This window comes from Cibotium barometz, chromosome 7 (assembly GCF_041138505.1).
Source record: "Cibotium barometz isolate CiBa-2024 chromosome 7, ASM4113850v1, whole genome shotgun sequence".
Classification (NCBI taxonomy): Eukaryota; Viridiplantae; Streptophyta; class Polypodiopsida; order Cyatheales; family Cibotiaceae; genus Cibotium; species Cibotium barometz.
In genome coordinates, this window is record NC_141052.1 from 3,030,323 (window position 1) to 3,056,981 (window position 26,659).

A 26,659-nucleotide genomic window follows, 5' to 3' on the forward strand; every position below is an offset into this window, starting at 1 on the left:
ACTCTTATGTACCTTCTCAAAGGTCTTAAATAGCCCCATGTGCCCCAATAATGGAGAAGAGTGCATCTCTTCTAACAGCCTCTACACTTGATGTAGCATAAGGGAGACATTGCCTTAATAGTAAATGAGTCCATTATAAAGCTCAAAATGCAGCAAATTGTCATGGGAACCTTGCTGTAATTTCTGCCACATTGGTTCCACTTTTCATCCAATAGGTACTCCTCTTGGATATTCAATATCCAACCTTATGTACCTCTCAAATGGCCATACATGTATATGCCCACATACATGACAATGCATTTGCCACAATGTTCTCCCTTCCTTTCATGTAAGAAACCTTGAAATCATAGTTTTGCAATGTAGCCATCCATCTTCTTTGCTTTGGGAGATATTGTAGGCTAAGACAAAAAATACTCTATGATCACTCTTCATAGAGAAATGACTCCCATATAAGTAGTGATGCCACTTCTTTATTGTATGAAGCATTGCCAACATCTCTTGATCATCATCGACATGCATGACCATCTCTTTTTCATGAAGCTTTCAGCTCTCAAATGCAGTTACTCCATGTTCTTGAAACGAAACAACCCTAATGCCTCTTCCACACTCATCGGCTTAAACCATAAATGTCTTCATGAAGTTCGGGCATACAAGTATAGGGACTTATGTGAGCATTCCCTTAAGCTCTTAGAAGCTCTCATTGGCTACCACATCCCAAAAAAAAAGCCTCTTTCTTAAGCTTGTCGCGGTAAGAGGAGTGGTAATATGAGCATATCGCTTGTTGAACCTCCTATAGAATGATGATAAGTCTAATAATCCCTTTAATTGAGTAGTATTTTTAGGTGTAGGCCAATTCTTAACACATTCCACCTTCTTTGGATCCACCATAATGCCTTTCTTGCTCATTATATGTCTATCTTTTGTGTCATAAAGGTGTACTTGCTCTCCTTTGCATATAATTTCTTGGCTCTTAAAGCATCCAAAATAGCCCTTACATGAATTAAGTACTCTTTCTCACTCTTGCTATATATCAAGATATCGTCAAAGAACACAGGCACCCATTTGTAAAGGAAATGTCCAAGCACTTTGTTCATTGAGGCTTGAAACATGGTCGGTACGTTTGCGACCCAAACGGCATAACCTGGTAGAGACTCCTCTCGATTCAAAAAGACATCTCATACTCATCACCCTCTTTTATTCTCAATTGGTGATACCCCGATTTCAAGTCAATCTTGGAGAAGAAACATGCGCTCTTCAACTCATCAAGCAAGTCCTCAATCCTTGGAATAGGGAATCTATTCTTGATTGTTCACTTATTCAATTGAGTGGTATTTTTAGGTGTAGACCAATTCTTAACACATTCCACCTTCTTTGGATCCACCATAATGCCTTTCTTGCTCATTATATGTCTATCTTTTGTGCCATAAAGGTGCACTTGCTCTCCATATAATTTCTTGGCTCTTAAAGCATCCAAAACAGCCCTTACATGCATTAAGTGCTCTTTCTCACTCTTGCTATATATCAAGATATCGTCAAAGAACACATGCACCCGTTTGTAAAGGAAATGTCTAAGAACTTTGTTCATTGAGGCTTGAAACGTGGCCGGTGCATTGCACGACCCAAACGGTATAACCTGGTAGAGACCCCTCTCGATTCAGAAATCCATCTCGTACACTGATCACCCTCTTTTATTCTAAATTGGTGATAACCCAATCTCAAGTCAATCTTGGAGAAGAAACATGCACCCTTCAACTCATCAATCAAGTCCTCAATCCTTGGAATAGGGAATCTATTCTTGATTGTTCACTTATTCAATTGAGTGGTATTTTTAGGTGTAGGCCAATTCTTAACACATTCCATCTTCTTTGGATTAAGTGGTATTTTTAGGTGTAGGCCAATTCTTAACACATTCCATCTTCTTTGGATCCACCATAATGCCTTTCTTGCTCATTATATGTCTACCTTTTGTGCCATAAAGGTGCACTTGCTCTCCTTTGCATATAATTTCTTGGCTCTTAAAGCATCCAAAACAACCCTTACATGCATTAAGTGTTCTTTCTCACTCTTGCTATATGTCAAGATATCTTCAAAGAACATAGGAATCCATTTGTAAAGGAAATGTCTAAGCACTTTGTTCATTGAGGCTTGAAACATGGCCGGTGCATTGCACAACCCAAACGGCATAACCTGGTAAAGACCCCTATGGAGAAGAAACATGCACCCTTCAACTCATCAAGCAAGGTCTCAATCCTTGGAATAGGGAATCTATTCTTGATTGTTCACTTATTCAAGCCTTTATAGTCCACACACATGTGAAAGGTGTCATCCTTCTTCTTGACCAAGAGTACGGGTGATGCAAAAGGTGATTGACTAGAAGTAACCCATCCCATCTCCATGAGCTCTTGAACTTACAAAAGGTGATTGACTAGAAGTAACCCATCCCATGTCCATGAGCTCTTGCACTTGCTTCACCACTTCATCCTTTTCCACTTTTGACAATCTATCAGGTGGTTTGTTGGCAGACTTGGTATGCAGCTCAAGCTCTATCCCATGATCCACCTCTCATTTTTTGTTGTAAGCACTGTGGCATTTGAAACACATCTTCATATTACCTTAACTATTCCTTCATAACTTTACTACACTTTTCCTGATTGCTCTCTTCCTCCTTGCAAAGCTGTAATACATATATGCATCCCATTTTCTTTATCTCCCTCTTAAGTTGTGTTACATTGATCATCTTAATACTTGGTACATGAGTTCCAATCAATGTAACCTCATCATTCCCATGCATGAAACTCATATACCCTTGTTGTAAATTCATGCTAAATAACCCAAGAGTTGGCACAGTCACATCCCAATATCATGGCAATGGGATCCATATCCAAGATAAGCAAGCCACTTGAACTTCATGCCATGAGGGTAAGGCTAAAGGCTGTAATTTGAGATTGCACATGGACTTTGTGTTGACGAAGCTGTGTATACCCCCTATCAACCAAAAAATATGCATCTTTCATTTATGCATACCTTGTGCCTCAATGTACTTGCACCCTTGCATCCAGCAAAGGTATCAGTAGTAGATATATTGCACAAAGTGGTTAAATTATCCTTGCCATCATGGGTACACGTAGATAATGAAAAACTATCATCATAGTTAAGCTCCCTCTTCTTTAATCACCCAGATCAAAAGGAAACTCAATCTCATTTTTCATCAAAACATTCTTCATAATCATCCCCATCCTCCTTTGTGTGTTCACAAGGTTCGGTGAGAATCATGCTTACGGTCATCTTCTTGGCTTTGCAAACCTTCCAATGATCCTTGTTCCACTTGTCACCACACTTGAAGCACAAGACTTTGTTTTTCAAGTCATTGATACAATCTTCACCAATAACCTTGCTCTTGTTAGCCGCTTTTGCATCAACTTGCTTCTCATCAATATTTGAAGATCTAGGAAGAAAGATACCAAATTTGAAATCTTCTCTCCCACCTCTTTCATAAATGGTTGGAAATCTGTGTGAGATGCAACACCGCTTGAAATTTTCTCCTAACTCTTCCATAAACGGTTGGGAATCTAGGAGGGCCCGTGTGAGATGCAACACCGCTTGAAGACTTGTCCATCGTTGAAGTGCCAAAATCATCCCTCAACCCATGCCTTGCTCCGCTTCCCCATGTACATACTTTGCCTCATATAGCCTCCTTGATGGTTTTGGGTCTTAGAGCATCCACATCAACCCTAATGTTGTTTTGCAACACTTTGATAAACTTCCTCAATTTGTACTCCTCACTCAGGCCTTCCACGTGAAGTGAAAACTTCATGAACTTGTGCACATAATCTTTCACATTGACCATTTACGTGAGATTGTCCCATTTCTCCACCATCCTTGACCTATTAACAGCTGAAACAAAAGTTTTCCTCATCTCATTGTTGAAGTCCATCCGAGATCAAATAACCATGAGCATTCAAGTGTCATCCCAACCATGCATGGGCATAGCCTTCTAGATGCAAAGTAGCAACAAACAACACATTGGCCCTATCACTGCTGCGGATGCTAAGCTCAAAGTAAAGCTCCATTTTATCAATCCATTCTTCAAAATCCTCATTGGATGACCCTTCACCTTTGAATTAAGTGAATGTAATCTTGTCCTTCACTCCTTTACATTCATTCCTCTTTATCACGACCTCGATGATGATCATGTTGTCTATGCTCAAATGGTCTAACATGGTTGACCCCCAACTCAATGAAATGATGTGGCCTATCGTGAATAGATTCCAATCAATCGTAATGATGAGACGACTTTCCATATCATCCAAGTTCCTTCCAGAACTACACCTCTTCCTTTGTCCAAAACTACTTCCTTGGTTCTTCCAAAACTACAACTTTTCCTTTGTCCAAACTTCTTCCTTACATTGAGGAGACACCATGAATAGGACCATGCGTAGGCATACTCTGCATTTGTTCCACTTGATGCATCAACGACAGAGGCAACTTCTCCTTTCCAAGCATATAGATCATCCAATGACTTCTATCACCACATGATGCACACTAGCTTGAGGAGTACGCGATGCATTTGCATATGGGGCGCCTACAAAAAGGCCCATAAGCGTGTGGTCCCATTTCTTGAATTGTGTTTGGTGCATATGGATGCATCATAGGTCCTCCATAAGCTTCTTTGCCCTTGATCGCATCTTGCCTTAAACCGGTGAGTCCATCATGCAACTCCTTGCTAATAGAATCAACTTGTCCACCATAAATTGAAATCTTTGGTCCATTCTATCAAGCATGTTTTGCATGAAGAACATCATGGTGTTCATGTTCATGTCCATGTCCCTACCATCCTTAGGAATTTGTGTAGCATTGGGCATATGTGGTACATTAGCCTCTTGATGCATTCCCTCATTGACATTGATGCTATTATCTTCTTGCATAGCTCCTTGAGCACATCTTGCCTAGTATCCGATGTGCCCGCCTCGCTCAAGGATTTCAGTTTCCTTTGGGTTTGGGCATCTGCATCATCTTAAAAATATTAATTCACCTTTGGAAAATTTCCCAAACTTTAATTTCATTGATCTTTAGCTCTATGAAGAGGTAACAGAGTGTACAATCACCTTTGACTTAGTCAAAGTTATAGTACTCTATTTTGACTTTTTTGCAAAAAAAGTCATTGTTTTCAAACTGGCCTTTTGATCCCCAAAATGGTGTCCAATTTGGGAGTTCTTAGGGTCTATAGGATAGTCTCAATTGTGGTTCAATCAAAGTGGATCAAAATTGTAAAAAACAAGATACAACGGGTACAAACTACGACCGAGCCGGTTACCTGGGTGCCCGGGTTAGGGGCTAGAATGAGAGCTTAAGGGATGGGGAATCCAATCCTATATCCAATTTTTCTTCATTCCAAAAACTCTTCTAGTGAATGAGGGTTTCGTCTGTTATAAACCTCTCAAGATTGCCAAAATCCCTAAAACCATGCATTCAAAGCATCCCTTTATCCGTGGCAATAATCCATTGGTCAACAATGCAACAATCCATATCCATCGAGTGTTCCCAATCAATTTTGAAAAAAAATTGGCATGAACTTTGAGAATCAATTACAAAATCCTTGTGAAAATCCATGAATATTTCCATTGTATTGCATTACACAACCATTACCCATTCAATACCAATGTTAATATTAACCAATGTGCATCAATGAAGTGCTACTTGTCGATCTCCCAGCCAAGTCTTCCCACCCTCTCACCAAGGTTTAGAATTTGATGGCAACGATTGGGACCTCCATGTACCTAATCTCCTTTTGTATCACTTACCAAAGCACTCACGACACAAAAGGTTCAAGTTGTACTCCCCTTTGGCCACTCCACCTAGTGCCAAAGGTACCCTCTCATTATACTAGATTCTATAAACATTTCGGAATTGAAATTTGAATGTAATTAAGAGCTTGCAACCCAAGTATGTGAGATAGTTCACTTATAAAGGTAGCATGTACTCATGCTCATTTCATCATTCCAACTTCATATGGCATAACACTTTGCTTCTTCCAACAAACAATCCAATCCAAAGTCTCTTACGTATAGACCAAAATGATAAGAAGCCAATCCATACACATCATGTGCAATCCCAAAGTAACAATTGTGCATCCAGTATGCATTAACTAACAATTCCATACATGTTGGTTCAATTGCAATCAATCAATGGCAATGGAAAGCTTGCAAGAAACCCTTAAGAATCAAGTAACTATGGATGAAGCTTAAATGGAATTATTTCTTAATCAATAGGGCTCTAAAATGTAGCCAAGATTGCTCTTATGGTGAAATTTCAAGCTTATGGCAACAAGAAATACCATTTTCTTGTTTTCTTTATGCAAATCGATGGAAAAGGCATGAAAATCAAACCATACCTAAGCTCAAGGAGAAAACCCTTTTTAACATCTTATGTATTTGACACTCCCTCCAGGTTACAAACCTTGGGAAAGCATTGCAAGCACCAAGGACATTCCCAGATAGTGTGTGAATTGGTTCCCCTCACTCGCTAAAAAAACTCCCAAACTCTGCATCACTTTTGTGGCAATGAATTGAGGTCTGCGAGCTTTCAAGGCTACCCAAGCCTCATAACATTGTCATTTTCAATGAACTGAGTCGAGCTTGAGCCTTGTACTATGCACTTTGCAGTATCGGATTTCGGCACAACCTTTGCAGTGGGCAACTTTCAGAAGCTTTGGAACCTCATAAGTCCACAGAGGAGTAATTCCAACTTTGAAATTTGGGAAAGCTTTCATAAGATAATAATGTGTAGATCAATAGAAGAGAGGGTTATCCAAGGAAGCTTGAAAAACGATGAAGATGTCTGAATATGCAACGGAGATGATGACAAAATCTGAGAACACGAGCAAGTGCACTGCAGAAAAAAACACAGCAATGGAGGAGAGAGAGAGAGGCGTGTAACTCTGCTCTATATACACAAGAAAATCCCAAAAATATGATACAACAAGTGGGGGGCATTGGGCCAATTTATATGGCCCCACATGTGTAGTCAGCCTGCTGTAGAGACAGCCAACAGCAGCAAAAAGTCCACGACCGGCATGTCACCAGTCGGCCGACTTCTCAAGGTCGGCCATGCATGGAGTTGGCCAGCAGCAGAGAGAAGAAGGACCAATAGGCTAACACCTGGACCACTGAGGACAGCCTCCCACAACAGAAAAAATAGGAAAAAATATGGAGTGGGAAAAAATAAGAGAACACCTAATCCACGCAGGCACACCCACAACAGAGGCCCTGGTGTAAATGTACAAATAGGAGATGATTGCTAACACCCCCTCTCAGCTCTTGGATGTGAAACCAACCCCAGGGAGCTGGAGTGCCGTCGGAGCAAAGCCTGAGATAGAGACTTCGTGAAGAGGTCCACCGCACTGTCCTTCGTCGAACAGAACTCTAGTAAGATGTCATCAGCAACGATCTTTTCACGAACAACATGCCTCTGGATGACCATGGGTTCCACCAATGGAAACCCAATCCTGCCAAGTAACCTTTGTAACCTCACCACCTCGCAAGCAGCACCACAAGCAACCCGGTACTCTGCCTCTCTCGACGACAAGGCAATAGATGGCTGCCTCTTACTGCTCCATAAAAATGCTCCTGACCCAAGGAAAGACCTGTAGCCTGATGTCAAGGTCCTCGTGTCTGGCTCTCCTCCCAAATCTAAGTCACTCCGATCGTGGAGTTTGACTCATCCATCAATCCCCTTCCTATGTAAAAGAGTCCAAGATCCTTCACATGCTGCAGAACCACAAGATACGCAATCCTGCCTCCCAAAGAGTCCTCTGCAAACATGAGCTCAACAGCCTCATCAGGAAGCTCCCGTCCAATCTGGTATACATCAACCAAATCAATGAACCATTCTGCTTCCGAGTCAAGGAGGCATCATACTGCTCACAAGGATCAACACCTATTACGGTGGGATGCCTAGTCCTAGAAACTTGCGGAAAACCACTCAAGGCCTTCGGTAACCTACAAACCACCCCCTTTGAAGCCGAAACCACAAAGCCTGGAGAATGTGCAACATCCATCTCCTTCTGCAAGTAATCAATTGTCACCTGCCTAGCTTTCCAATAGGTCCGCGTGGAAAGAACTTCTAGGTCCGCGTGGAAAGAACTTCCTCATCTACAGGAGTTTCTTTGTCCCGAATACTACAAGACATCAGAGCATAAGTTACTTGTAAAGTTTCCTCTGACTGACGAACACAAGAACTACCAACATCTGTACTGGAAAGTTCCTGCCAACTACTGCCATACTGGCAAGCCATCCACCATCTGGTCTGGGAAATCTTGCACCTGCAACGTATCCGCACTTAAGTGGCCATTACCATACTGGCACTCATCACAAAATTGAGGACCTGGGAGAGAGTGCTGAAAGTTTGTAAACTCCATTCTCCACTCCGCCTTCCCAAACTACCTGGCATGTTGCCTTGTCCCGGAGAGCAACAAAATGCTTATCAAACTCCACCCGTACGCCAATCTTGCAAACCTGATGCACTAACAACAAATCAAAACCAAGTGACGGAACATACAATACCTGGGAGGAATGCTTCCCCCCTCTACCATCGAGAACTATCTCTAGCCTACCCTTATTGTGAACTCGGATAGTGGATGTATCCCCAGTAAGAATGTGACCAGAATACCTGCAGAGATCCTATAAATCTGAACGGGAAGGAGTCGTGCTTGGAAGCACCACTATCTAGAATCCACTCCCGTGTATCCATAGCGGAGAGTCCTCCAACCTCTTCCCTGCACGAAGAAAATGAAACACCGGTGTCCATAACCTCCAGGTGCACAAAAGCTAAAGTCTTCACAGTTGCTGCCGAGGATTCTGCACCCTTCTCGGTGCTCCGCTTTGGGACACTGCCTCCAATAGTGGCCTTTCTCGCCACAATCATTACAGGTCCTCTCTACCTTTAGTTTCTCGCGGTCTGAGTCGGACATCTTCTCAGAGGACTTCTCCGATGCAGCCTTCCCTTTGTCTTTGTTATTACGGCCTTTCGACCGTTGGCTAGTTAAGGTCTCTGAACCTCCACCCTGTGGAGGGTTCGTGAATCTTTTCTCCTGGTCCAAGACCATGGACACAAGCTCCTCCCATGTGATGGTGCTGAGCCTGCCACTGGTAATCAACGAAGAGTAAAATGCTAAGTACTAAGAGGGCAAATGTGACGGCAACGTGATGGCCATATCCCCTCGTGATATCTCCTTCCCAGCCTAAAGAACTTCTTGCTGAAGAGCCTGCAGCTTGTTAATGTGCTCCCGCATCGTCAACGACTTTGCAGGATTCATAACCCGCATCTGTACTTCTAAGGAATCCTCTTCATGGGTGATACCTTGTTATAAAGAGAAGTCCAAATGCTGCCATATACCTCTGGCCAGCATCATATGCTTGATATGATTGATTACCTGCGATGTGCAGTTGAGGAAGATGAAAGAGCAGACCCTGGCATCGACAAGATCCCACAACTGTGCCAGTGCCTCGCGGTCCTTCCGAATCGAGGGTAACTCCACTTTCTCTTACCTCCGACCGTGGAACCCCAACAACAATGAAATCACCAAGGTCATAAGACTCCAGAACAAATTCCATCATTACCTTCCAAATGCCATAGTTATTCCCGTCCAACTGACGGTCCACTGGGAACGTGGGGAGTGTCGGGATCTTCACATGCTTCTCTGCCATCTCAAGTAAATCTGCCATTGCGGGGATGTAACTGAAAAGGGTGGGTGGGTGGGAAAAAAAAAGAACTTAAGACCTACAAGTGGTTGTCTAGCAAATCAGCCCGCCTTCCTCTTGCTTCTCCTCTTCCCGAACAGTCCAAAACAGTCCACCAATCAGCAACAAAACAGCCCCCCTCTTGCTCACACAATTCCCAAGATCTATCAAGAGCCTAGAGCTCTACTACCATGTCAGAATATGCAGCGGAGATGATGACAAAATCTCACAACACGAGGAAGTGCACTGCAGAAAAACACAACAATGGAGAAGGAGAGAAAGAAAGAAAGAAAGAAAGAAAGAAAGAAAGATTTATTAACGTCTTCCAAAAGACCGAACTCGGCCTATGAGACAAATCGGTGTACCTGTGTGGGGTAGCCTCTGTCATCCCAACAAAATGAAAAAGTACTTAACTAAAAAAAAGCTGAATCTGGGTGTGCGATAAGTACAATGAGTGGGGGGGAGGGGATGGAGCTCTACTACTAGGAGAATGCAAAGCTATATGCATGGAGTAGTTCAAGTGACTTAATTAAGTCCATGTTTCTTACAGCTAGTTGCCTCTACGTTGATCCAAGTCTTACCTTTGGCTACCAATTGTAACAGGCCACATATCAAACAAGAAATTGCCAGTCGGTCCTTAGGGGCCATAGGAAAGGGGTATAAGAACCAATGAGCCCCCCTGGTCAAGAATACGTGATCCATTCACAACCAGCGACACAACGTTTGCTCTTGAAGACAAGGTAATTTTGCAAGCTTAAGTCCAGAAGGATCCGGGCTCCTTGATTTATATCTCCTTAGTCATGCTAAATAAGGAGCACTTCATAATCAATCGGAAGAGAGCGCCTCAGAGCTAGCTCATAACACCATATGAGGGTACAGATGCATCATTACAACATAACCCGCAAAGAGTAAAGGATTAATGGAGTAGACCCAACAACAGCCTTGAATGGCAAGCAAGCATTGTGCACCATATGTGGCCAAGGATACACCACAGTGGTACCTAACCCGCTTCACCAACAGAGTTTAATGCTCTGTTCATAGTTTAGCATCTAAAATACGGTATATAGGCTGTAATTGTCTTCGTATCCCATAAAACCCACATACAAGAGAGCTGAGAGTTGGGGGAGCGAAACCAGACATTGGAACGATAGGAGAGTCTTCCAACACGTTGTGGTAAGCAGCTCCAAGTAAGAATGATAAGAGCCACACCAAGCGAGAGCACATGGGGAGAGAAGGCAAGTTTGTGTACATCCCTAAACAGGGAACTCAATAAACGAGGATGGAGACCTAAAACCTGCCTCAAATAAGCACTAGTAACATACCCTCATAGTAGACATGGCATTTGAAAATGTAACACTCCTCCGTCTTAATCTTCCCCGTCTCACATAGACGGAAAAAAGCTATGAGCAATTCATGACTATGGATCTTGATCTTCATACAGTGTTGTCTCACATCTCGAATTGTGTGTGAGTAGACCCTAATCTAACGAATGGTAATCCTCATACCACGCGACACGTACCTCTGTAAATACCTCAGTCTCTAAATGAGACCATCAGTGATAGGAACTGGTTCTTGAGGGCTCAATCTGTGTTAAAGATATCAATCTAGAGGATATGCCCATGCAGATGATCCAGTTCAGCTCCTGTACGTTGAGATGATTCAAGGAGGGGAGGGGGTGCGAAAAGGGGGGGAAGAGATTTTCACAAAATGAGACACCGTAAAATTCATCTTGCATGCGCACTACTGTGTAGTGTAGCATTGTCCAAATGCTGAAAGCAGGCCGGCTTTTCATACGGGACCAAATTCAATGTGAATGCTTCAGGAAATCCTCATACCCATACAAAGGACGAAGGCACTGAAATCAACAATGATTTGCAAAGTCAAAAGAAAGCAATTATCATAGTGCTTTGCTACATGTTTCTCTATAAGTGGGACCCATTTGAGAGAGAGAGAGAGAGAGAGAGAGAGAGAAGGCCTCCAGCACAAGGGGATGGAGAGATATACAAAGGAGAAACATCAGCTCAGTTCTTTTACATGGTTGAAGATTGATTGGGGACAAAGGTCTGCCTTCCGTAATTCAAGTCTGTCACTTCCCGGCAAATACCGCAATACATAATCTTCACCTGGAAGTGAGAAAATGAAAGTTACTCTCTCTCTCTCTCTCTCTCTCTCTCTCTACTAACAGCACGCAAACGAAAATGCTCATCATGACCAAATTAACAGCGGCCCAAGAGATACAACTACTTTTTTCTCTTCCATCAATAGAGAGTGAACATCAGGAATCGTACTCGAAAGCCACTTGAAAAAGATATCACATGATTTCATCAAGGACATGGTATACTTTATGTTAGTGCACACAATTCACTTTCCGGATAACAAGAAGGCCTCAATCCACGAGGGAACTTCTAAGTCACCATAATGCAATTACATGATAATGATATGCTATGGCATTAATTACTAAAACTCTTCTTCTTTATAAATTGTTTTTTTTCTGATCTTGTACCACTTGGAATGATGATATCACTCTATGACCTGATTTATTCTTTGAAGACATTCTAGTATACTCAAGATCTTGCAAGCACTTGCCCATTGTGTTTGACCTACTGAGGCAAAAACCCACTTCATCAATGGCAAGAAAAGTGAATCCCTGTTCACAGATTCATTGCTTGGGCAATCCCACAGAGTTATCCCTCTCAGAGACTTGACAACTGGGACTTTTCCGCATATGTTTATACTACATGGCATTCTACATAGATTTGCAACAATATGTGAGCCATACTAAATATTATTGGCCGTAAAATGGAGCATTCTCACACATATATATGTAGTATGTACATATACATGTTTGTACTCACACATGTACGTACATAGTTATATACAGTGTACTTAAGGAATTCACAACTTAAGCTCATGACGACTAGTTACATTTTGAATATCCGAGTTTTTCACACATACATATATATACATATACATGTTTGTACACACACATCCTAGACATTTCCTAGCATGAAAGGGGTTTGGTGGACCCCAAGACGTCTAAATATTTGGAAAGTACAAGCTTTGGGAATGCGGGATTATCTTGAAGTACAACGAGTCACACTCCTAAAATTTAAGAGCATTGCTATGTTTGGCCCAACTCCGATGGAAATTCTATTCACATCATTATGTCTAGAATTTAGCAAATACCAAGAGTTGCCAAAGTACCTATGACAAATGGTCTACCAATTGGGATATTTTTAAAGGTTAAGATTATGGGAGGACCCATCTCTTAGATTGGGACATGTGGCAAGAAAGTGGATCAAAGTGAGACACGTGGCCTCACACTTGTTAGAAAGTGGATCAAAGTGCGACAAGTGGCCTCACACCTGTCACTTCAGCTATTGTACGGCTCCCAACTTGTCATTATAGCCTTCTCTTGCTATTAGCCTATTTTAGCTCATGGGAGCCCCAAATCTATAAATTGGACCCCCCTCTCTTTATTTAGAGAGGCTCTACTACTACAAACTAGCCTCTAACATGTTGGCAACTCGTCTCTATTCTTGGTGGTTCTCTACTACAAGGTTATGGCTCTCTACCACCGTCATAGGCTGCCCTAATGCTGACTCTCTCTCTCTCTCTCTCTCTCTCTCTCTCTCTCTCTCTCTCTTATTTATGCAGCTGACACACTGGGACCCTTTGTTGCTCACCTCTTTAATAGGGCACTAGTGGAGGGCCTACCAGCTGAGTGGACTATGCACACCATCGTGCCTCTCCACAAAGCGGGAGACATGCTAGATCCCAGCAACTACAGGACTATCATGATTGGTCATACATTCGCCAAACTTTATGGCGCAATGCTCGAGGACAAGTTGAGCTCATATGTAGAGAAAGAGGGACTGCGAGCACTAGGGCAAGCTGGATTCCGACGAGCTTTCTCCACTATTGACCATATATTCACTCTGAGATTGACCAGGCTAGGGCGCGGGAGAAGAGATTATACTGCTGCTTTGTGGATTTCCACACAGCATTTGACACGATGCCACGAGAGAGACTCTTCCAGCGCCTACAGTCATTAGGGATCCCATCAGAGATGGTTTGGGGCATCTATGCTTTATATGAGCGGGTCTTCGGGCACATACAATGCCCCGGGGGGTATCTGATGTTATTGCTAGCACCATAGGTGTGAAGCAAGGATGCCCACTCTCTCCTACACTATTTGGGCTATACATCGATGAGGTGGCTGACTTCATTGGTCACGGTGGTGGGGACGGGGTAGACATCTCAGGTACCATGGTCCACATTATGCTAACAATGAACCTTCGGAAAACCAAGGCCATGATTTTCCACACCTCAGGGCCGGTTTGACGACAGGCCATCTTCACACGAGCAGGAGGACAGGTAGAGGTGGTAGACTCATATGTGTACGTGGGGATTACATTTACGACTCCGCCAGGAAGATTTACTATGGCATAGGCAGCCAGGGATAGACTAACACGAGGGTATGCAGCTTTGGCCGTGCTAGAGAGACAGTGTCACCAAGCACACTTCCAGGAGCCCCGCACGAAGGGGTGGTTGTTTGACACACTAGTCACCCCTGCTTTGATGTATGTTGCAACAGTATAGGCACCTGGGCTCGCCACCTCCACATGGTCTCAGATAGAGAGGCCTCAGATTCTCATGCTCTCACGGGATGATCCGCAGCAAACCCTCCGTCCCACATGACATTGTCCGGACGGAGTTTGCTGCACCTCCTATGCTAGTAGAGGCCCTCTTCCAGACGATCTACTTCATACAGGGATCACAGATATGCCATCAGATCGACTCTCACATAGAGCTTTTGAGGCGTCCAGGCAACTCGCAAAGAGTGGAGATAGGAGATCATGGTATTCATAGATGATACAGTGGCTCACTCAGCATGGTCTTGACATAGATCACCTGCCACCTTTCCAGTATGATATACATGCACCACACATCCAGCTCTCTCACAGTGAGAGGAACAGAGTCCTTCGGCAGGATTCATGGCAGCAACACACTCAAGAGACTTGGAATTTGGATTACACCCAGTCAACCTCTACCGCTAAAGATGCTATACTACAGAGATCAGTTTATGCGTATCTCAACGGATGGATTCATACAGAGACCTGGATACATGGATGTGTACATGCCTCACAGTGCCCGAGTGGTGATTGGCCAGCTCAGAGTGTCATCACACCAGCTTGAGATTGAGGCAGGTAGGGCAGCACGGATCCCCAGAGCAGAGAGGATATGCAGACTATGCCACACTCACACCCGGAGATCATGCTCCGAGGTATTTTTGCCTCACCATCGCCTATGTATCACATATTACACCCCCATTATGGTACTGGTTGGAGCTAGATAGATCTGCATTGCATTCTTGTATACCCTGCGCATATAGGTTGCATACTGAGCCTCTAGCAGTAGTGATCCATCCATCACACCCCCCCACTAGCTCAGTACTTACATAGTTTATTTCATGTTCATTTTGTTCTTTTTTTTCTGGACATCCAGAAGACATTGACAGTTGTACATTGATTTGTCTCATAGGTCGAGTTCGGCCTCTAGTAGACGTTAATACAGCTTTCTTTCTTTCTCTCTCTCAGGTGTACTACATGCATCCGCCTCATATGCGTTTCCTTGCACTATGATCCCTTCCACCCACCCCGCAGCACTGCCCCACAGAACAGTTTGTATCATGATAAGTGTCGTGAGACACGAGCACAGCTACAGCGTGAGATTGCCATTGGGTCTCACACGCATAGACAGGCCAAGATGATCTTTCGGCGCCTTGTGCGGAGGAAGAAACGAGCCTATCTGGCTAAGCTAGAGGAGGAGATCTACCAACTCTTCCTGGGGAAGGACAGCAAGAGGGCATGGAAGATGTTTCAGGAGAGACAGCCTGGTACTCCGATTACTGCACCTGAGGCATAGCATACTTATGCTAGAGAGCTATATGATGCACCAGGACAGCCCCCCACACCCCCCCTCCACTAGGAGCTAGACTGGCTAGCAGCACCTTTTTTACTATGCGGATGGTGCTAGATGCGATAGACAGGTTACAGAATGGAAAGGCACGGGATCATGATGGGCTAGTTGGAGAAGAGCACTTCTCATATGCACGAGACACTTTGGCTCCGCTCATCGTACATGTGTTTAATCGTGCGGGTTTCCCGACAAGCTCGACAGAGCATATCATTGTACCACTCTTTAAGAGTGGGGACCCCATGGTACCAAGCAACTATAGGACGATCATGATTGGTCATTACTTGGCCAAACTATATGGCTCTATATTGGAGTCGGAGCTGAGCCGATGCGCAGAGAGGCATGGTCATCGAGCACATGGACAGGCTGGCTTCAGGAGAGGATTTACTACCTTGGATCACATACTGACACTTCGGGCACATGGACAGCCTGGTACTCCGATTACTGCACCTGAGGCATAGCATACTTATGCTAGAGAGCTATATGATGCACCAGGACAGCCCCCCACACCCCCCCTCCACTAGGAGCTAGACTGGCTAGCAGCACCTTTTTTACTATGCGGATGGTGCTAGATGCGATAGACAGGTTACAGAATGGAAAGGCACGGGATCATGATGGGCTAGTTGGAGAAGAGCACTTCTCATATGCACGAGACACTTTGGCTCCGCTCATCGTACATGTGTTTAATCTAATCGTGCGGGTTTCCCGACAAGCTCGACAGAGCATATCATTGTACCACTCTTTAAGAGTGGGGACCCCATGGTACCAAGCAACTATAGGACGATCATGATTGGTCATTACTTGGCCAAACTATATGGCTCTATATTGGAGTCGGAGCTGAGCCGACGGAGCTGAGCCGATGGGCAGAGAGGCATGGTCATCGAGCACATGGACAGGCTGGCTTCAGGAGAGGATTTACTACCTTGGATCACATACTGACACTTCGGGCACTTATTGAAGAGGGCACGACACGGAAGAGAAGGATATACTGCTGCTTTGTGGACTTCTGCAAAGCCTTCGATACCGTACCACGTGCCACGCTTATGCACAGATTGCATGACATTGAGGTACCCGAGGATATGCAGTTGGGGATATATGCTTTGTATGAGTCTGTGACAGGCAGAGTCCGAGCTCCAAGCGGACTATCTGATAGGGTGACCAGCACGATAGGGGTGAAGCAGGGATGCCCGCTATCGCCCACCCTCTTTGGACTATACATTGATGCGGTCTCTGATTATGTAGACAGATTGGGAGGCCTAGGGGCATGCTTGGCAGGGGTGTTGATACCCATCTTGTTATATGCTGATGATATTATTCTAATCTCAGACTCTCCGGAGGGATTACAGAGACACCTGGATGCATTCCAGGCTTTCTGTGCGGATAGAGATCTGACAATGAACCTTGGGAAAACCAAGGTTATGGTGTTTAACACCACACAGGCATGGGTGACGAGATCAGACCCTCAGTTCAATTTCCGAGGGGAGCCGGTAGAGTACGTCAGGTCATATGTCTACTTGGGAGTTACTTTCACAGGACTGCATTTCTCCCTGAAGGAGGCAGCAGCAGCTAGATTAGCTCAATGGCATGTAGCCTTGGGGGCACTTGAGAGGCAGTGTGCACACATACAGTTTCAGGAGCCACGCACCAAATTGTGGCTATTTGATACGCTTGTCACACCGACCCTCCTATACGGAGCTCCAATTTGGGGGCCCAATATATATCACAGATCTCAAAGAGGGACAAATGAGGGATGGAGGCAAATGGAGAGACCACTAATTATGATGATTGCCCGCATGATTCGGAGCAAATCAGCAGTACCACATGAGATTGTTCGGGCTGAGTTGGGTGCCCCACCAGTAGTAACCGAGGCCCTATTCCAGGCTGTTACCTTTTTACAACGGCTATGGGAGCTTCCTCAACAGAGGTACTCCCGATCGGCATTGATCTCATCCATAGAGTTGGCAGAGGATGGAGATACTCATTGCTGGTACGCTCAGATGAGATCATGGTTTGCGGATAAGAGGCACTACCACCCTTTTAGTACAGTCTGGATTGTCCATTTTTGGATCTCACCCGCTCAGAGCAAAACTGCGTGATCAAGATGGATATCATCAGAGTGGACACAGAGAGGACATGGACTAGCCCCCTTGAGCCCTTAGGCACGAAAATGGCTCATTACAAGAGCCATTTTCTACACCTCTCACCAGATGATTTTATCACCCGCCCAGCATACATGGATGTACACCTATCACATGGGATACGTTGTGCCATTGGACAGATCTGGACCTCATCACACCAGCTGCGGATTGAGACAGGGCGATATGTGCATCAGATCTTGGATGACCGCATTTGTCAGCTATGCTACTAGGAGGTGGAGACAGAGGAACACTACATTTGCCGATGTACTGAGGGAGATATCACTGCCTCTTCCGAGAGGGTTTTGGGCCGTTACGCAGGTCATGGAGTTTGAGGATCAGAGATGCCTGGGATTGTTTCTACTTGAGCTCATGAGACACAGAGAGACCCTCTTGGCAGACAGGAGGCCGAGCCATGATGTACCTAGACAGAGGACCTTGATAGATTTCTTCAGCACCAGCACCAGCAACCCAGCCCACACACCTCCTGATACCTCATCCATTGGGCCATCAGGGCACCGACCACGCTCCCAGGGAATCACCACTGATAGAGCAGTTATCCTATGTCGTGCTCATCGGCCACGCCCACCAAGATCCCGACCACAGCATCCTCACCATCGCCAGATCAGAGCCATTATTGCTCGGCATCGGAGGCGCCTACTTCGCTTCTATGACCTCTCCATTCTAGACAGCCCCATGGCGGAGATACTTGATCTAAGGAGAGGGCAACACTTCAACTGATCAGCATACATGGATCTACCTAATATACATTTTTCAGTATTTTCCAGTATTTTCCACTCGGTATCATCTCGGAGTCTTACAGTTCTGTTCTTATAACTGTAGGACAATCAGTTTATTGTACTTTTTAGTCTCATTTAGTTGTTCTCTTTGATGAGACACCAACTTCAGATGTACTCTCAGTTTTGGCCTCATAGGCCATTATGGCCTCTTAGAGACGTTAATATATCATTTCATTATTTCTCTCTCTCTCTCTCTCTCTCTCTCTCTCTCTCTCTCTCTCTCTCTCGGGCTACCCATGAAGTGTATCGGTTGTTGGGGACTGTTGGGTTGTGTTATGGCATTTGTATACGGATAATCCGGCATCTCCATGGGGAGAGTAAGGCCCTCAAAGCTTGTACATGATATTTTCTCCTTGGGTAATAAAATACTCCGAGGGGGGGGGGGGGGAGTTGGCCCATTCTAGCCTCTATGCGGTGTCAAGTATGCACATCTCTCTTTTACAATTTTGTGGATTAAGTGGCATATGTTTAATTGCATTAATGGTCAAGTGTTTTGTGACAACCCCCTGCCGAGCCGTGCCCCGGAGGTTACAGAAAGCTTTTAGGAAAACAGATCCAAGGGATGATGATCATCCAAGGGGTGGAGTGAAGATGCCAGACTCAATGGTCTCGATAAGAAGACCAAAGAAGTGTTTAGGGACATGGCATGAAGGACAAGGGGAAAAAGTGGAACAAATACATTGACCCACACCAGACTTTGGAGTAGAATCAGAGGATTACAGGGTTGTCAGTAGAAAGGTTGCAAGGCATCGAAGGATGACAGTGTGGGATTTCATGAAGGGACAAAGGGACGATGATAGTCAACCATGGTCAAGGATTTGGAAGCCCGTCATCAAGTTTAGTAGAGGGGGATGGCATGTGCATAGCAACATGGACATGCTAATCCAAATTTGCAACCAAGATTTAGGACATTGTTAGGGCTTGTTTAGGCTCAGTAGAAGACTCGGAAAGAATCAGCAACAAAAGACACCATATGCTGATCATTCATACTCACATGTGTGAAAAGCCTGCATTAAATGCTGATTGATCGAGGACTGATCTGGCTGACAGCAGCATGGATGGCCGACTTGCATATTTGGGGCCTACATAAGCGAAGGCACATCATTGGTAAATCATCAAGATCCCCTCTTGGGATTTGGTCTTAGATCAGCATAGATTGGGACTTTTGATAGTCAAGATTCCTTTTTAGGTGTGCATAAGGTCACCAAGAATTTGTATAGACATATAAACTATTTTGATAATATGAATATACTGTAGATTAAGTGAAAACTGTGCTTTTCTCTCTCTTCTCTCCATGGATTCCACATGGCTGCATCTGTGTGTTCCTAGGAAAGGTGCTTAGGGCTGAAAGAAGACACAAAGCTTCCGCACATGTAACAAGACGTTTAGAAGATCCTGGGTTTGGACCAAGCTGACCTCTGACAGTTGGTATCAAAGCGTCGTAAATCAAGAAGCACGCGGGTAGGAGACATGGGTTGCGTATGTTCTTTATCATTTGGATTTTAACATGAGATCCAGGTATTTCTCTCCATCCGTTATGCTAGGGTTAGTTTCGGTTAAAAAGTGTGTGCTCTTGTTTTGAAAGGGGGGTGGGGGGGGGCGCGCTGGAGAAAGAAAGAAAGAAAGAAAGAAAGTTGTATTAACGTCTTCAAAAGGCCAAAATGACCTATGAGACCAAAAGGTTACATCATATCCATGAGGTACATAATCCTGGGTACAAAATAGTAATAAAGAAATATAACAAAAATCTAGAACTTTAAAATCTGATCTAGGTACATGAGCAGAGAGCTCTCATATCACCCTAATACATCCCTCATGGGCCGCTGTGACATGGTGCTCAAGGTGGTAAAACTGAGCTGGTGCGAGAAGGTCCTGTGATGATGGGAGATGATGGCCCGGATCTTCCTGTAGTAGTGGCGTGGCCGTGGGCGAGGGCCATGGGGTCTGGGGCGTCGAGCTCTGCATAACTCACTGGCTCTGTCGAGTGTCACACCTCTCAGCAGCCGAGCTCCTACACTAGCCTGTGGTCTGGGTATGATGGGTGGATCAGCCCTCGGAGTGCTCGTATGGAAGGAGTCAGTGACAGCTCTCTCTGCTAGTCCTCGAGCAAGTACAGTTGATCTGGATCTCACTAAGGACTCCCTGTGTCTACGGAGCTCTAGAAGAAAAAGTCCCAAGCATCTCTGATCCGGGAAGTCCATGATCCTGGAAAGTGGTCCAAACCCAACTCGGAAGAGGCAGTGGAACCTCCCACGAATCTCATAGTACACGGGGCATCGGCATATGTAATGGTCCTCTGTCTCGGGCTCTGTGTGACAGAGCTGGCATATCCTGTCCTCTGGTGCGGCCGCCCTAGGCCCATATATGGCAGTCTCCACTCTCAGCTGGTGGGACAAGGTGTGGATCTGGCCGATCGCACATCTCACCCCAAAGGATACGTGTATGTCCATGTAGTGTGGACGGATGATGAACCCATCCTCTGTCAGGCATAAGAGGTGATCTTTGTAGAAGGCCATCTTTGTCCCCAGTGGACGACTAGGTGAACTCCATGTCCTCTAAGTATCCAGTCTGACAATGTCCTTCCTGATAACCCTGTTCCACTCTGTGCGGCTGAGAGCAAATGACAAGGCCTCTATGTTGTACTGGAAGGGGGGGATTGCCTCCATATGCATACCGTGCATGCCAAACCAAGTGCCTACCTATGCATACCAGCACTCCGTATCTCCCTCAAGTGTCAACTGTCTCGAGGACTCCAGGGCTAGCCGGGGGTATCTATCAAGTGGAAGCTCCCATAGCCTATGCCAGTATGTCACTTTCTGGAATAGAGCCTCTGTCACTATCGGTGCAGCCCCCATCTCTGCCCGCACAATCTCATGTGGCACACTGATGGTTTACTCCTAATCATGCGTGAGATCATCGCCACTAGGGGCCTCTCCATCAACTTCCACCCATCATATACCTCCTCTGTATCTGTCTCGGCCAGCTCTCTCCTTTGTCTCCTCCTATGGTATAAGCTAGGACCCCAGATGGGGACACCATACAGTAGTGCAGGTGTAACTAGAGTATCAAATAGCCAAAGCTTCGTCCTCGGCTCTTGAAACTGTATCTGTGAGCATTGCCTCTCTAGCGAGCCAAGGGTTGCATATCCCCTCATCAATCTAGCGTCGGCCGCCTTCCGCATCGAGAACTGAGGTCCAGCAAAAGTGATCCCAAGGTATACATACGAGGTAACATACTCCACAGGCTCTCCACTGTATGTAAACTGTACTACAGATCTACTTATCCACTGTGAGGAGGTGTTAAAGATCATGACCTTGGTCTTTCCAAGGTTCACAGTAAGGTCCCGGTCCTCGCAAAAGGCCTGTAATGCATCCAAATGCCTCTGCAGCCCCTCTGGTGAATCAGAAATAAGAACAATATCATCTGCATACAAGAGGATCGGTATCAGGACTCCTGCCAAATGTGCTCCTGGTCCTCCCTGTTTGTCTATGTAATCCGAGATCTCGTCAATGTATAGACCAAATAAAGTAGGAGACAAGGGGCAGCCCTGTTTCACCCCGATAGTGCTGTGTATGATCTCTGAGTCACCTCTTGGAGCCTGTACTCTGCCTGTGATTGACTCATAGAGTGTAATGATCCCCCACAGCATCTCTGCTGGCACTCCATATCCTACAGTCTCCTCATCAGTCTGGCTCATGGGACAGTATCAAAAGCTTTGCGGAAACCACAAAGCAGCAGTATATCCATTGCCCGTGGGCTCTCCCCTCCTCAATGATCCCCCGTAGTGTAAAGATATGATCTAGTGTGGAGTGCCCTCTCCTAAAGCCTGCTTGCCCCGGTGCTCTGAGTCTCTGCTCCTTGGACCATCTACTAAGCTCATGCTCCAAAATCGAACCATAAATCTTGGCCAAGGTGTGACCAATCATGATAGTCCTATAGTTGTTGGGGTCCATGGGGTCACCCGCTTTCAAGATAGGTACAATAGTATTCGATGACCAGCTGACGGGGAAGCCTTCACATAAAGCCCTGTTAAACATGTGAACCAATAAAGGGGCTAGCGTGTCTCTAGCATGGGAGAAATGCTCGGTGAGGAGTCCATCATGATCCTGTGCTCTCCCAATCTGCATCCTGTCAATAGCATCTCTCACCATGCTGAGGTGAAAGAAGGAAGAGTGTGGGGCACGAGGTTCGGGTGGATGGGGGAGAGGTGGCTGCTCGGGGACATGGTAGAGAGAGGTGGCACAGGTGTGCCACGTGCTAGGTGAAGTAATCGGAGTTGGAAGGCAATGATCCTGGAAGATCCTCCAGGCCTCCTTACAGTCCCTTCCAAGAAATAGCTGGTATAGCTCTTGCTCAAGCCTTGCTAGGTAGGCTCTCTTCTTTCTCCGTGTGAGACGTCGAAAGATCACTCGCGCCTGCTGGTGAGTGGTGGATCGTAGTGCCATCTCCTGATGTAGACGGGCTCGAGTATCACGACATTCCTTGTCGTACCAGCTATTCTGTGGGACAGTCCCTCCTGGTGATGTAGGGTTGGCTCTGAAGTGTGGAAAGGCGGCTGCAACGGACGTATGGAGGGTGGATGAGAGGTGTGTAGTAAGCTCATCAAGTGGGATGTGGGAGTCGAGGTCAGACAGGATGCGGTAGACGTGATCAAAGTAGATGGAAGAGGTCTCTCTGGTGAAGTGGTATCTCAGACGGTGATGGGGCAAAGCAGGTGGTTGCATGGTGTATCGACATGTGAGTGAGAAGGCCAAGTATGCATGGTCGGCTGCAACACCAATGGGGCGAGGAGAGAGGGATCCCATTAGGTAGTCCACTGTACTAGCTCCATGTCCAAAGGGGTAGGAGGTGAAGGAGTTGGATCTAGGCCATCTAGCCAGGCCATTATAAATGGCTAGCCTATGAGCCCCGCCAAGGGCTACGAGATACTCTCCATAGTCTGTGCGGGCTGATGTATCGTGTGATGTCCGCTCCAGATCTGTACCCATTGTGTCAATCTCCTGGTACATGGGATCATCTGTCTCAAATAAGGGTACCTGTGCACCTACGGTGCGGGCATTGAAGTCTCCAACCAAGAGGATGTCCCCTAGACTGGAAAACTTCATAATGTCACCATAAAGGGGCAGGTATGGGGACTCTACATGGGTGGCATATTTAGAATTGGAGGGTGCAAAGTAACACATTGCAAGGTAGATGTCTCGGGCCCTCTCTGACTGGATCCTCACTCACGAAAACCGTGCGGCCTCGACCACCTATATCACATGTTGAAGCTCCTCCCTGTATAATAAAGCCACCCCTCCCGACCCCCAGGTACCCCCTACTATGCGTGGGTGTGGGCGGTGAACAGACTCCCATCTGTATCCTCTCACCTTTGGAAGCCAACTCCCCTGGCACTGATGAGTCTCTGTGTATAAGACCAAGTCTCTCCCTCTAAATGTCTCCTTGAACAGACCTGCATCTCTCCTCAAGGCACCATTGTAGTTCCAAACCACAATCTCTAGCTTGGTCTCATAGGTCTCGCACCGTCATTGGGCACGTCGCTCGGTGATGATCACCCTCCCATCTTGGTACACTGCCCATTTCCCTGCCTTCCGTGCATCCAAGATGCGTGGCATGCATTCCCTCCTGTGTGCCACCTGTGCTAGTGTGAGATCGTCTTCGAGGTAAGTCTTTTCTCCTTTGGTTGCCCGCCTTTTGGTAAGGAATGCTTGCCTCGCCTCCAACCCCACAAACTTGAGGATGAGTGCGCGTTCCTTGGTGGTGTCTTTGCCCCCCTCCATGCCTCAACGAAGGGGGTATCAGCGATTTCCAGCTTTCTGCGTAGTGCTATGGAGTCCTCTTTCGGCGAGGCTCCTTCCTTCCATCCCACCACTCTCACATTCAATGCCCTAATCTTCCTTCTTTTCTCCTCTTCAAGTGTGTCATTGATGATGTTTGGGGATGATGGTGGGTTCCGTTGCTTCTTGGCAACCTTGATCCAGCTGCCTGCTTCTTCCACTTGTTTCTGTGTCTTCTTAATCACCTCGGCCCATGTGGTTGCCTCGTTTGCCTTCTTCTCCTCTTGTTCCTGAAGGGTCTTCAACTGCACTTAAGTGTATTCAGCTCATCAGCTGAGAGAAAAGCGAAGAGAGAGAGGGCGGGTGGGGAAACGGGCGCAGAGAGACAAGCGAAGCGAGAGAGGGCGGGCGCACAGAGAGAAACAGTTGCAGAGAAAAAAGCGAAGAGAGAGAGGGCAGCTGGGGAAACGGGCACAGAGAGACAAGCGAAGTGAGAGAGGGCGGGCGCACAGAGAGAAACCGGCACAAAGAGAAAAGCGAAGAGAGAGGGCGGGTGGGGAAACGGGCGCAGAGAGACAAGCGAAGCGAGAAAGGGCGGGCGCACAGAGAGAAACAGGCACAGAGAGAAAAGCAAAGAGAGAAGAGAGAGAGAGAGAGAGAGAGAGAGAGAGAAAGATTCCAGCCATGGTCACCATGAAATCCATTTAGGTAGCCTTGAAAACTTGAAACGCTGAAACACGTTTCGCGCTTCATGAAAGCTTGAAAAGCCATTCCTAGTTATCATCATGTAACCAAGCAAATCTTTTTACATTTCCTCTGCATGTTCGCTTCAGTTGGTATTAGAGCCTCTAGAGCTTAATTGCTTTGATCCTTTTTTCTCATGGAAGCATATAGATCCACAATCAACTCCACCTTTTCCATCTCTCAAAGGACACTTTGACACGTCATCGCTTGCATCACATGGGAATGTACCTTGGACTTTGGCATCTACCCCTCTTACTTCTTCTTCTTACATGACACTTTGATTCTTCTTCTTACATGACACTTTGACACGTCGTTGCTTGCATCACATGGGAATGTACCTTGGACTTTGACATCTACCCCTCTTACTTCTTCTTCTTCTTACATGTATCTCAACAAATAACGTTTGAACCAATTCTTTTATGGCTCAACACATTAAAGGTGCATGCTCCCCCTCATTCCACATGTACCACATTCATCACTTGTTTGTCAACACAGTAGACTATCTACATTTGGATTGGGAGTGGAGTAGCACTCATGGCCCAATACTAACCATCATAGCACAAGGCTACAACAATACAATAACCCACTCATCACATAACCCTCACTTACATCGCTTTTGCCAATAAAAGCTACACTTATGGGATTATTAACTTATAACCCTTATAATCAGTATGCTTTTCCTAATCTGTGGGCTCCTTAGTCCCCATTAGGTCGACTTGCATATTCATCAAGAAATCTCTAGCCGCATCTAGTTTGCAATCCTTAAGTCCTAAGGCCATAACAGGGATCTGGGTTCATACCTATGTCCTAAGGTAACATGAGGGGATCTAAGTTCATATCTATGCATAAGCATAAACGAGCTTGTATCGAGTAGTCCTATGCTTAGCACTGTTGTAGGCAAACTCGACCATAGGGATGTAGCTCTTCCAATATGGTCTCTTGGAAACATATGCAGGAAGCATATCCTCCAAAACGTGATTCACCCTCTGTGTTTCATTGTAGCAATGAAGAAATGAAATGTTTCGTACCGTAAACGTTTCACACATGTTTCTTTCACTAGCAAACCTTTTATTCAACATGCAGTTCGGAATCTCACAGGGCCCGAAAACCAAAACAAAACATTGATATCCACTCCCATTCACCCAAATGCCACTATAGGTATTTGATAGAGCTTTCTCCATCTTGGACACATTCTTGAGATATCCACTCATATTCTCCCAAATTTCAATGTAGGTATTTTTTGATAGAGCTTCCTCCAGCTTGGATACTCCAGTTTGGAGTTTGGACCCTACTCCTTTAGGGCCTAGATTGTAGGTAGCAGGCTGCATGCCTATGATTCTATTCATTGCTTTAAGTCTAAATAATGCCTATTTTATAGCTTCTTTGTTTCATACAATGCTAGCATAAAATAAGCTATCATATATAGTTTTTTTCGGAGTTGGTAGCCCCTCCCTATACGATCCCATTACGAAATGTATTTCGTAAAA

General features: G+C 45.4%; 1 protein-coding gene across 7 annotated transcripts in view; it reads right to left on the reverse strand.

The window, feature by feature from the left end:
* Positions 1-11,045: 11,045 nt before the first annotated feature.
* Positions 11,046-26,659, reverse strand: part of LOC147636592 (glycine-rich protein) — a 64,830-nt gene continuing 49,216 nt past the window's right edge. Inside the window, exon 13 of one of the 7 annotated variants that reach the window (XM_086800019.1) lies at positions 11,046-11,860. Coding sequence is in view for 4 of the 7 variants with exons in the window: in XM_086800016.1 (XP_086656142.1) it covers positions 11,754-11,860 (107 nt within the window). In the remaining 3 variants the exon portion in view is untranslated. The remainder of the gene's footprint in view (positions 11,861-26,659) is intronic. The other 6 variants (XM_086800020.1, XM_086800016.1, XM_086800018.1 and 3 more) reach the window with 6 other exon arrangements.